Below are 13161 nucleotides of genomic sequence, written 5' to 3' on the forward strand. Positions count from 1 at the left end.
GTGGAAGTAGACATCCTTGCCTTGTCCTGATCTTAGGGAGAAAGCAATCTTTTACTGTGAAGTATGATTTTTAGGTGTAGGATTTTGTAGATACCCTTTATCGAGTTCAGGAAGTTCCCTTTTGTTCTAGTTTTCTGAGAGTTTGTATCATGAATATTGAATTTTGTCAAACGTTTCTTCCTGCATCAATTGACATGATCATGTGGTTTTACTTCTCAGATTGTTAATATGGCATATTACATTGATTTTTAAGTGTTTAATCAGCTTTGCATTCCAGGTTTATGTTTTACTTTGTAATTACATATTATTCTTTTTTTATGTATTGCAGTATTTGATGTGCTAATAATTTGTTGCAATTTTTGCTTCTATGTTCATGAGAGATATTAATCTGTAATTTTCTTTTCTTTGTACTACCTTTGGCTAACTTTGGTATTGACATAATCTTTTTGGAGGGCAATTTGTTAATTGTAACAAAAGTCTAAAATGTGCTCGCCTATGGATTCCACTTTGAAGAATTTATCTTAAGGAAATAGAGATTTCTATTACACACATACTTTGGGTTCAGGTAGACCTGGATTTAAGTATGAACCCAATCCTTTATTAACTGCTTAAATTCTGTGGGTCTGTTTCCCAATCTGTAAAATGGGGATAAGAGGACCTATTTCAGACCTTATTAACTGAGACAATTCACACACAGTGCCCAACATCCAGTAAGCTTTAAGTAAATGGTAACTCTTGGTATTATGTTATACTCTCTGGCCTCTCTGTAGGAGGACAATTCTGTCCAAATCAGAGGATGTCATCTTTGCTTCTGTATTGGCTCCCACTTTGAATCTCCTTAATCTTCTTCATCTCTAATTTCGCCGTCTTCTGTTAGACGTGTTAGGCCTTGAGAATACAAAAGCAACAAAAGATATCGTCCTTGTTTTCAGAGACATGAACCTCCTAGACACAGGCGCAAACGGTACCAAGCAATGTAACAGAACAAAAGTGAGACGTCTGCCCAAGGGGCAGCCGACCCTGGACACGCATTCAGAGCGTCAGTGTCAGCTGACACTCGGGAGTGACAGCTCGGGCAGTCACCGAGCTGGGAAGACAGGAGGGAGTGCCGCAACTTCTTCATTGTAGCCTTAAGTCGCGGTGAGGGGCGCGTAGAGACTTGCTGCTCCCATAGCAACGGGACCAGCCACCCTCTACAGGCCTGACGGGTTACTTCCGTTCACCGTCGGCTGAGCCAAGAAACGCCGCTTCCGATCCTCCAGCCCCCGAGGCGCGGGGGCGCGCGGACGCCCGGTTATAACTAAACAACCCGAGCCCCACGTCTCTGATTGGCTCAGGCAGAGGAAGGGGGCGGGAGATCGGCAACGAAGGGCGTGGCCGGCTTCCACTCAAACTTGGGAGATCGGCAACGAAGGGCGTGGCCGGCTTCCACTCAAACTTGAGGTTCCCCCCCTCCCCTCACAGCGGAAGCCGACCTCGCCCGCCCCGGAAGTGCAAACTGTGTGGTCTGGCAGGTGTGGATTCCGCCGGTGAAGGCTGAAGGCAGCTACCTTAAAGATGCCGGGATCCGCAGCGAAGGGCTCGGAGTTGTCAGAGAGGATCGAGAGCTTCGTGGAGACCCTGAAGCGGGGTGGTGGGCCGCGCAGCTCCGAGGAAATGGCTCGGGAGACCCTGGGGCTGCTGCGCCAGATCATCACGGAACACCGCTGGAGCAACGCGGGTGAGGCCGGCCTGCCTCCGCCGGCGAACCTGGCCCCTGTCTGTTCCCGATCCCAGGGCTGAAAATTTCCCAGGCCTCACTTCGCGTTGGCTCCTCTTATCCTCTCTCTTTTGGACTGTAGGGGAGCTGATGGAGCTGATCCGCAGAGAGGGCAGGAGAATGACGGCCGCTCAGCCCTCCGAGACCACCGTGGGCAACATGGTGCGGAGAGTGCTCAAGATTATCCGGGAGGAGTATGGCAGGTCAGGCTCACGTCCTGGGCTCCTGGTTGGATCCAGTGACACTTTTTGCACGGGCCCCTCTACCTGCTCGGAGACTTTATTGGAGCTGAACAGCCCTTGTTACCTGCCTGACCACTTCTCCTCCCCACCTCTCTCTTTGGGTCTTGTTGCCTCTATAGACTCCATGGACGCAGCGACGAGAGTGATCAGCAGGAGTCCCTGCACAAACTGTTGACATCCGGAGGCCTAAACGAGGATTTCAGCTTCCATTATGCCCAACTCCAGTCCAACATCATTGAGGCGATTAATGAGCTGCTAGTGGAGCTGGGTAAGAGGCCTGATCGCTGGGAAAATGGGACTGGTCACAGGCAAATAAGGGAACAGAAGCCCCTGAAGGTTGTTCATTAGCAGAGATGGGAGATTAGCTGTCTTCTGGTTCTCAGAGGTTTGTCCTCTTTCCTGATTAGGAAATGTTGCAACAGGTGACAGGACCAAAGTAACCCTCTCTACTTTTCCTTACAGACCAACCCTTGATAGACTGCAGATCTGTGGGGTGGAACAGACTCTATTAGGACAGAGTTTTATTTTCATTGTAAAGAAACAAAATGAACTCCCTAGAGAACCAAGGTCGATAGACCTCCTTCACTATCTGAATTTTTATACACACGTACACGTATACCATTTCTATCCCCCTTGTCATTGCGGTCCAAGTGACTTGCAGATATTCATTGTAATCAGAGGGTGAAGAAGCTGCTTCCAAATTCCTCCCCCATTTTTTCTTCTCTGGCCAGTCTCTCTCATGTAGAAGTGTTGTGGCCACCTTTTGGAGGAAGACTTCTTTTAGGCCGAAGCTCTGTTTACCCTATTCTCAGCACTTTAGGATTTCCCAGATTGCCATTCCTTGGCTGAATCTACTGTCTTCAAAATCAGTTGTAAGGAGCGCTGTAGTGACAGAGGTGGTTCATAGGTAGGGGTACTTCTGGAAGAGGGCAGGCAGAAAATCCCAGAGGAGTGGGGCTTTTAAGAAATTGTGACATAGCTGGGCGTGGTGGCTCACATCTGTAATCCCACAACTTTAGGAGGCCAAGGTGAGTGGATTGCTTGAGACCAGGAGTTCAAAACCAGCCTGGGCAACATAGTGGGACCCTGTCTCTATTAAAAAAAAGAAATTGTGACATTTCACTTTAAGCACATTAACCCTGTGGTACCAGGGTCTGCTAGGTGGGCAGTGCATGTGAAGGTCAGACATCTTTTTCCATACACGCATAATGTGTGTTTGTGATATAGCAATTTCATATATATATATATATATTTTTTTTTTTTTTTTGCAAAACCGTTCTTACAGAAGGGACAACAGAGAACATTGCAGCCCAGGCTCTGGAGCACATTCACTCCAATGAGGTGATCATGACCATTGGCTTCTCCCGAACAGTAGAGGCCTTCCTCAAAGAGGCTGCCCGAAAGAGGAAATTCCATGTCATTGTAGCAGAGTGTGCTCCTTTCTGCCAGGTAAGGAGACTGCTGGAGTTGCTACTAAGAAAAATGAAAAATGAAGAAGAAATAAACAAGGGATGGGTAGGGCCATTCCAACCTTGAATTGATAAGCAAGACTTTGAGACACTGAGAAGATAAAGTAAAACATTAAGGGAATTTTCAAGGTGTTCGTCCTGTGAACATTCATAAATAGTGGTTTAAGAAAGTTGGGGCCGGGAGCGATGGCTCATGCCTGTAATCCCAGCACTTTGGGAGGCTGGGTGGGTGGATTACCTGAGGTCAGGAGTTCGAGAGCAGCCTGGCCAACATGACGAAACCCCGTCTCCACCAAAAATACAAAAATTAGCCGGGCGTGGTGGCACATGCCTGTCATCCCAGCTACTCTGGAGGGTGAGGCAGGAGAATTGCTTGAACCTGGAAGGCAGAGGTTGCAATGAGCCAAGATAGCGCCACTGCACTCCAGCCTGGACGACAGAGCAAGACTCTGTCTCAAAAAAAAAAAAAAAAAAAAAGATGGCGAGCTGCTGGGTTCAAGGAAAGATAACTTGATTCTTTTAGGAATCAAAGCAGGGTAAATTACCTTGGGGATGACTGATGCTTGGTCTGACCTCACTTGATCCTAAGTAAATAATAGGTCTCAAAAAGGAAATATGTAAGGATGCAGGATGTTTTAAAATAATGAGCCAGGAGCTATCTTGTCAGCAATCGTGATTATATTATACATGCATGTTGTATTTCCAGTTTTATGGCTGCTCTGGTGCTGCTGTGGAGCATTAGACATTTATTAGCTTCCCCTGGGCTTCCCTACAGCTTACCAGAGCTATGAGAGTCTGAAAAATCAGTTGTCCGAAAAATGAGTTATCTATTGGAAATTATTTGCTGGATATGCCCATATCACACAATTCCCCAGATCCAGTTACATTTGAGAGCGCTTTTCACTATTTCTCACTCTTTCTCTTAGAATCAGCCTTTCCCTCCCATTGCAGGGTCATGAAATGGCTGTGAATTTGTCCAAAGCAGGTATTGAGACAACTGTCATGACTGATGCTGCCATTTTTGCCGTTATGTCAAGAGTCAACAAGGTGGGTATATCTGGAGTTATGTTGAATTCATGAAGATTATGTTTCTAAAATATTGATTTTTATCTCCTCCTGTAATATCCACGGTGAGAGAATAAAGTTTCTAGCACCTTTCAAAGTACATACTTAGGCCTTTTTAATCTGTTAACTGAATTTCTTTTCCCTTTTTCTGCATCATTGTTCCTCTCTTGGAGTAGCCTCTAAATTTGGTTGAAGCATTGAAAAGAATGAAGTATTAAATAGAACTAAGGCAAGAGTGTCAGTTTCTAGGGATTGGCTACAGGGCTCCTGCCTTATGCTCAAAGAGCTTGGCAGTTGTGGATAGTGAATGAAAAAGATTCCTGGCTTTTCAGAAGGTATGGCATCTCAATTTCCAGAAAATATGGGACTGAGAGCAGTAGGTTTTGCAGTTTCTTGTCCCATTTTACATTCATTCTTTCCTTGGAAACCTACTTTTAAGCTAGAACTTGTATTGAGCCAGGGATCCCTTCACCTCTACCAGTCTGTGACCCCTCACGATACCAATTCTGACGTCTGAGCATTTAGCTTTTTGTGGCCAGTGGCCCTTTTAGGGCTCCACCCCCTCCTGGCTCACATTTTTTGTCTTGTCCCAAAGGTGATCATTGGCACGAAGACCATCCTGGCCAATGGGGCCCTGAGAGCTGTGACAGGAACTCACACTCTGGCACTGGCAGCAAAACACCATTCCACCCCACTCATCGTCTGTGCACCTATGTTCAAACTTTCTCCACAGGTAAGTGTGTCTGTCTCTAGCTAGAAGCCAGCAGAAAAGAAGGAAGCCAAAGGGTAGGCTTGAACTCTGGGACTTCAACCAACTCACTCCAGGGCCTCCATTTATCTGCATTTACTCAATGGATTACACCCAGTGGAGGCTGGAAAGAACCACAGAAGTCTTGATTCAGTAAAACAGTTGAGAGTTCTCAGCTGTCAACTTTAGGAAGTCAAGATTGTAAGGACAATATGTAGTTGGGAAAGGTCCTTTGCTTACGATTGCCACCACTCCCTGTCGCCTGACCATTTCTGAAAATGCCAAGCAGGTTGAAAGTAGGATCATAGAATCAGTTTTGTTATTGTTGCAGGGCCTGTCCTTTGTAACCTGAATACAAGCAGGGACTAAGTGAAGAGCCATTTCATCAGTGATAGAAGCTATTTGCTTTGAAAACATCAACCTATTTATAGGTCTCTATTTTTTAAATTGAGGTGAAATTCACATAACATACAATTAACCATTTTAAAGTATACAATTTAGTGATATCTAGTACATTCACAGCATTGTACAACCACCACTCTCTAGTTTCAAAACTTTTTCTCCACTGTAGAAAAACACCCTGTACCCATTAAGTAATCTCTCCCTATTTCTCCTTCTCCCCATCTCCTCCAATCTGCTCCTGTCTCTATGGATTTGCCCATTTTGTATAAAAGGAATCATATAATATGTAACATGTTGTGCCTGACTTTTTTCACTTAGCGTGATGTTTTCAAAGTTCATCCATGTTGTAATGTCAGAATTTCCTTTCGAGGCTGAATAATATTCCATTATATGAACATACCACAATTTATTAATCCATTCATCTGTTTATGGGCATTTGGGTTGGTTCCAGCTTTTGGCTTTTGTGAATAATGCTGCTATAAGCATCTGTGTATAAGTTTTCTGTGTGGACATATGTTTTCATTTCTCTAGGGTACATATCTAGGAGTGGAATTGCTGGGTCTCTAGTTTTTATAAATTTTTTCCTTTTTAGTTCCCCAATGAAGAAGACTCATTTCATAAGTTTGTGGCTCCTGAAGAAGTCCTGCCATTCACAGAAGGTACAGAAGCTGTGTGTGCATGCGTGCATGTGTTGTGTGTATTCAGGGTTTGTGTGTGCATGTGTTTTGGTCTTTTTGTTGTTTTGTTGGTCAGTAGAACTGAATGCTGTCAAGTTGTGTTTTTTATCATACTTCTTGTGGGGACTGTTTTCTTTAGAAGCTCAAAGTGCTTGAGGACCTGATCAAGTCCATGTTAATCTGTTCTGAGACAAATATATTTTAGATTTGTTGGGGCTATTGTGGGTTGGATCATTTAGCATTGTCTGGGTTTGGCTTTGCATGCTGTTTGAGATATAGACAACAACCAGTTGGGAAAATGTACCTGTTTTCCTGCTATAAGGAGTCATTTTGGTGAATTGACTCCCAAAGGAAGCAGGTTGTGAAATGTTCCTCCTTAGAAAACTCACCTGTAGCCTGGATAGTCTCATGTCTTGGGGTTCTTTTCTCTGGCTTCTTCTGAAGGCAGCAGCTCAGCTCATTACGCCTGCAGCCTCATCAGCAAGGGTGGCCTTACACACCATCTGAGAGCAACGCATAGTAGTTGGTTGGGGTCCTAGTTCCTCTTGGAAGTTGATTGACTTCATCCCTTTATTTAAATAAACATTCAATCTTCAAGAAATAGTTATTGAGCACCTACAATGTATCCAGCACTCTTCTAGGCACTGAAGATAAAACAATGAATGAAAAAGATAAGGCCCTGTTCCCACACATTCTATTGTGGAAGACAGACGAGAAAGTATCAGGTCATGGGATGCCTGAGGACAAGCAAGGCTGATGTGGTAGAAAGTGGCTAGGGGCCTGAGATTGAGGAAGGGTCTTAATGAGATGACATTTCAGCTGAGTCCTGAATGAACAGAGTCCACCATATGAAGATCATAGTTTTCTATGAGCTGGTGCAGGGCCTTAGCCAGTTAGAAAAGGATGGCCATACATGGCTAGACAGTAATGAGCAAGGGGGAGAGTGGTCCAAATTGTAATTCACGTGGTGTGTCAGGGAGGGCCCAGATCTTAAACTTCAATCCTGAGTTTGAATTTTATTCTGAGGGCTGTGCAGAGGCATGGGAGAGTTGTAAGCAGGGATTGTCATGATCTGAAGTCATCTCTTCCGGTTTGCATTTTTCCATAGCTTCCCGTCCTTGGGGAGCTAATATGCCTGCATTCTTGAGCCTGGAATGTATATGCTACTTAATTATGAGAGAGGGAGCCTCAGTTTTACCTTTAGCATGTGTGCTTGCCTTTCAGGGGACATTCTGGAGAAGGTCAGCGTGCATTGCCCTGTGTTTGACTACGTCCCCCCAGAGCTCATTACCCTCTTTATCTCCAACATTGGTGGGAATGCACCTTCCTACATCTACCGCCTGATGAGTGAACTCTACCATCCTGATGATCATGTTTTATGACTGACCACACGTGTCCTAAGCAGATTGCTTAGGCAGATACAGAATGAAGAGGAGACTTGAGTGTTGCTGCTGAAGCACATCCTTGCAATGTGGGAGCGCACAGGAGTCCACCTAAAAAAAAAATCCTTGATACTGTTGCCTCCCTTTTTAGTCACCCCGTAACAAGGGCACACATCCAGGACTGTGTCTTGCCTTTCAGATCTTAACAGAGCAGCAGGGCTTAACTTGTTGATTTTGGAGCCTCTTAGTGACCTGGTTGCGTCTGTGTCAGGAACTTAAACTTTCTGGTTCAGTAGTGTGTTAAACATAACACTGAATACCTTACTGGGATACAGATTTTTGCTCAGAAATGGCTATGACACTTTTTCTAGGCTCTACCAATAAAAGCCACTTGAAGGTTCCATAGTTGGTTTATTTATTGTCCTACTCTGACAGAACTGCTTGAAACAGCAGCAGCAGAGCCTTTTTTGTGTTTGCATAGAGGGCTGTAGTTAGCGGGAAAAGTGTACAACATGGTAGTACTGGCCAGATGCAGTGGCTCCCACTTGTAATCCTGGACTTTGGGAGGCTGAGGTGGGAGGCTTATTTGAGGCCTGGAGTTTGAGATTAGCCTGGCAACATAGCAAGATCCTGTCTCTACAAAAAAATATTTTAAAAAATTAGCCAGACATGGTGGCACATGCCTGTGGCCTTGCTATGCTGGAGGCTGAGGTGGGAGGATCACTTGAGCCCATGAGTTCAAGGCTTCAGTGAGCTATCATTGTACCACTGCACTCCTGCCTGGATGATAGAGCAAGACTCTGTCTCTAAAAAAATAAAAAAAGTACAAATGAAAGTATAGTTTCCTTTACAATTCACTGCTCCTGGCCCCAAACAGTTTGTTCATAGTCTAAAAGAGTAGTTCCAAAACCTCGCTGATCATCAGAATCACCTGAGAGTGATTCCAATCACTCACTCACACAGTCTTGGGTTTCATCTCAGTTCTACTGCATCTGATCTCAGGGTTACTACCTGGGAATCTGTTTAAAGCTTCCCAGAAAAGGATAGTCTCATGTAGTGTTTATAGGACTATAAATTGGTACAGCCTTTTAGAAGTCAATTTGGAAGCTGTATTTCTAGAATTATTTGTACAAGCAAAAAGATTTATACAGAGTGTTCAGTGTAGTAGTTGTAATGTCATAGCCTAAGTGTCCAGCAATAGGAGAAAGGTTGAGTAAGTATTGACAGTTACACCGTGGAACATTATACATGGCAATAGAAGTTTCAAAAGGATGGCTGGAGGGGCAGTGTCTGGATTGAAGGCATTTGGGCTGGTTCACTGCATTTAATGTGAATTTGTTACCAATATTTAAAAATCTGGAGATTGCACATTTCAAAAATTCAGATTTCTTGCTTTTCTTGAAAACTCAAATTTGGCAACTCTGGGCCAACATTTCCAAATGGCAGTAGTTAGTTTGTGGTTGGGTAACATCTGATGCCATTGGATGGAACATCTCCAGTTTTCTGCAGTTCGTACTGGATCCATTTAACTCATTTATGTTATCTGCCTAACCCCTGTAGGCATTTGAGTTGTGATCCTGGTGTTAAAAGAATGGGACAGATTTGCAAGGAAGTCCATTTGATACTCTGTTAGTTAAAAACAAGCTGGGGAAAAAAACACAACAAGCTGCAGAGCAATATGCATAATATGGACTCATTTCCATAAAACAACACTGGCTGGGCGCAATGGCTCACGCCTATAATCCCAGCACTTTGGGAGGCCGAGGAGGGCAGATCACTTGAGGTCAGGAGTTTGAGACCAGCCTGGTCAAAATGGCGAAACTAAAATACTATAATAAAATTTTTAGTCTCCACTAAAAATACAAAAATTAGCCAGGTGTGGTCGCGGGTACCTGTAGTCCCAGCTACTCGGGAGGCTGAACTCGGGAAGTGGAGGTTGCAGTGAGCAGTGCCATTGGGCCACTGCACTTTAGCCTGGGCAACAGTGGGTGAGACTCTGTCTCACAAAAACAAAACGAAATTATATGTACACGCATAGGGAAACAGTATAGAAGTATAATACCAAGCACAGCAAGCAGAGGGACATCCTCTAATTTTGTTGACATGTTTATGCTTACATATTGTTTCCGGTTTTTAACCTAAAAAGTCTCCCAGGTGATCCAGATTTTCTGCCATGTTTAGGAACTAGTGGTCCAAAGCAGGGCCTCTTGTGCAGTGTCTGTGTGGTTGGAGGGAGCACTAAGAATCTGCATGTTTAACAAACACCCTGTGGGCTTTGAACAGGTGATTTGAAACCACATTTTGGTTAACACTGGGCAGAGGTAGGTTCTGAGGGAAAGGTCTCTATTCTTTGATATCTCTTTGAGAGCGATCTTTGCCTTAGGTCTTCCAGAGAGAGGAAAAAAGTAAGACCTCAGAAAGTTGGCATTTTACACTGACCTAAAAGCTGTATGACTCAGAAGAGCCTGACTCACTCAGGCTCAGTCTTTCTATTATTTCTTAAAGCATCTAAGACCCCACGCTTTCTCAGTGAAGTGGCTTGTAGCTACCAATTACGAGCAATTGTCTCCTCCAAAGGCACCAATTCTAACAGCAATTCACTTGGGTACAATTGTGTGGTTTGGAGTAAGAGCAGCAGTGAGGCAAGGAACTTAAATCTGTTCCTGGCTCCAAAAATGCTTTATGATACTTGTCCTTTGTCCATCTTAGTCTCTGTGTCTAAAATTAGCACCAACATCCTTCCCAGGCATGACTGAGATGGATGAAGGTTATAAGGGTAGAAGCTCTCTTTCTGGTCAGCTCTTACAGTGCCTAGAACAGAACTGCAGGAATGCATACTTTTTAGAATCTTTATGACCCCAATTAAATAAACCCTATTAAGGCTCATCTTCCTATTTCCCCTCTCTCCGTTTCCCTATTTGAGGAGGGGTAAGTATCAGAAAGAGAGAACCTGAACTGAACAGGAGGAAACAGAAGTTCCACATCAACTCACTACCTGTCAGCCTTGGTATCAGGGGTGCCCACCTCCCACCCCTGCCTTGCTGGCGGAACCGAGAAACTCGGAAAAAAACAAACAAAAAAACAACTGTTGTAGCTTGGAGAGAATTAATAGAACTAGGATTCCATGGATGTGAAAGTCTTCCTGAATATGCTAAATAAACCAAGTTAGATAACAGTGCAGTTTGCAAAGACACTTTTTTCCCACGGTTTCTATCTTCCAGTTTGGGCAGAGGGCAGGAGAGGCACAATTCTTGGAACTTGAATAAGGAACAGAAATTCCTAATTTAGCCTCAGAAGAGACATCTCTGAAAAATACTCTACCAGGAAAAACTGAAGTGTAAAATGATACCTCAAAGAAATCAATGCTGGAACCCATAGGATCATATGTTTCATGGATGTGCTTCAAAACTATTTCTCAAAGCAATCTGTTGCATCAGTCTTTGGGCTAATGAAGGCTGCCAGTCACAGTTCCATCATGGAATGACTGGCATACTCTGTAATGATCTGTAATACTACAACTACATCAGAACTGCTCTGCCATACAGATAGTACCAGATGGTGATGTGATTATTGTAAAGGCCTCATACTATCCACCTGTCCTTGCAAAAACTCCCTTAGCAGACATGCACCTAGTTGACATGAAAGAACAATTTTGAAATGTGATTTGGAAGTGTTTTATATCTGGCCTACTTTGCTTTTAATTATTCTTTCATTTGCCAAAGAGCTCTTGCAAGGTACTGCACAATGGCTAGGCAATTATTATTATTAATGGTAAAAACTGCAATTGCTTTTGCACCAACTTAAAGAGCTAAAGTCTAAGCTTCCAGTCTCCCAGCATCCCTCACACGATGGAGGGCAGCACTTGAGTCTAATCATGCTTGAGATGGTGATTGCCTGATATGTATATTAAATACTATGCTGAAGAGACGGATCCTTTCAATAGTGTTTTTTTCAAGCATGTTACATTTAGAATTAAGACCTGCCTATAAAATAAGCTACTTAGTGCTGAAGAAACAAAAACTTGACAAGATTCCTAAGTTATCATTTATATGTAATATTCTTCCTACAACACTGGGTTTGGAAGGATAATAAATACATAAAAATAAAATTCTGCAGTTAACTAATATGAAAAAGAGGTAATGCAGTGTTGAATAATGAGAAACTGCTAATTGCAGTAGCTAACTCCAAGCCACTTTTTTTGGACTGCTCGGCCCATCATGGGGCATTCCTTACTTTGGAAGTAGATAAGAGCAAGTTGGAAGGCCAGAGTCAGGCAAGGCTGGCCAAATCCCACTTCTGCAGGCTGCTGCTCGAATCATCCTGGCCTGATAGATTCCCACATGCAGCACACTGCAATTCCCACACGCTTGGATCCGGTTGCCTGGACTATATCCGATGCTTCTGGGTAAGACTGAGTGCTCTGTAACTAATGGGCCTGGGGTGAAAATGATCCAAGGGTTGGAAACATCCTAAGCCATGTGATAACCTCTTTTTTTTTCTTTATATCCCCCACAAGTTCTGATACAATACATTTAGAAGGGAACTCACTGAAGATTTGCTGAATGAAGAGAGGGATGGAAGGAAAAAGGAAGGAAGGAAGGGTTTATTTGGTGCAGATTCTTCAGCATTTTGTTTTCACAGACTCCCTTCTTTTCCTCTCTTCTGGACCCACCTTTTTGCCATCTCACCGTTGATGAGCAGCTTCAGCTTAGAGGGTAAAGACAGGCATGATCGCGACTGGCCAGCATACTGGCCGGTTCTCTCTGTTAGCAGACTTTTGCAAAGGGTTTGGATGGAATGGGTGGCTCTTCAGGTGGAAAACAAGTCGTGGGGGTCAGGTTTTGGGTGCCTGAAACTGCTCTTCCTTCACTCCACTGTGCCATGACTGGCTCCCACCCGAAGCTTCAGCTGAGCTGGCTTGTCAGGGCTCGCTAGGAACTGCTGAGCTGCATCTGTCCTTACTTGGCATGGCTTCCTCAGCCCCCTCCACATCTCAAGAACGTGGCCTTGGGCCCCCTTCTGCTATGACCATTTTGCTTGCCTGGGTTTTTTCACTGTCTGCCATGCGCAGATCCCAGCTGTTCATTTGTACCTGACCTCTGACTGCTAGAACCTCTCCATTCTTACATCTCATGTAGTTCCAGGTCCCCAGCCAGGTTCTGGATGTTACCCAAGCCCCCTCCCCATTCTCCAGCTTCATTCTAGCCTACACTTTATGCTTTGCCTTAAGCTTTTCTGATACTAGCTCCTATTACCATCTCTAGTCTTAATTCTGATAGTGGGACTGCTAGCTCCTCTTCTTTCAATAATAAAGGGCTAGCTGTGACTAGCTGTGACTCTGTGATACCTAACGCCAGAGGAAGCTACTATATTCTATCATTAGTTTCCTTGTCTTTCTCAGTGACTAAAGCTAAGCC

At 44.1% G+C, this 13161-nt stretch overlaps 1 protein-coding gene across 2 annotated transcripts; it reads left to right on the forward strand.

The window, feature by feature from the left end:
* The first annotated feature begins 323 nt into the window (after positions 1–323).
* EIF2B2 (eukaryotic translation initiation factor 2B subunit beta) lies at positions 324–8145 on the forward strand. Of its 2 annotated transcripts, XM_004055461.5 has the most exons (8): positions 324–1720; positions 1842–1962; positions 2121–2269; positions 3287–3450; positions 4422–4517; positions 5131–5268; positions 6278–6344; positions 7587–8145. In XM_004055461.5, exons 1-8 carry the CDS (start codon positions 1558–1560, stop codon positions 7742–7744), a joined length of 1056 nt encoding a protein of 351 aa, XP_004055509.1. In that variant the 5' UTR covers positions 324–1557; the 3' UTR covers positions 7745–8145. The 2 variants fall into 2 exon arrangements, with proteins under 2 accessions (XP_004055509.1, XP_063554093.1); XM_063698023.1 differs by having other exon boundaries at positions 1402–1720; positions 6278–8145.
* Positions 8146–13161: the final 5016 nt, after the last annotated feature.

Source organism: Gorilla gorilla, chromosome 15, assembly GCF_029281585.2.
Source record: "Gorilla gorilla gorilla isolate KB3781 chromosome 15, NHGRI_mGorGor1-v2.1_pri, whole genome shotgun sequence".
Lineage (NCBI taxonomy): Eukaryota > Metazoa > Chordata > Mammalia > Primates > Hominidae > Gorilla > Gorilla gorilla.

Excerpts from the sequence above, each read along its gene's own strand:
- EIF2B2 (XM_063698023.1), top strand. The coding sequence starts at position 1,558 with ATGCCGGGATCCGCAGCGAAGGGCTCGGAGTTGTCAGAGAGGATCGAG. Across the intron at positions 2,270-3,286 it reads TGAGCTGCTAGTGGAGCTGG|AAGGGACAACAGAGAACATT; the intron begins GTAAGAGGCCTG and ends CCGTTCTTACAG. Across the intron at positions 5,269-6,277 it reads TGTTCAAACTTTCTCCACAG|TTCCCCAATGAAGAAGACTC; the intron begins GTAAGTGTGTCT and ends TTTCCTTTTTAG.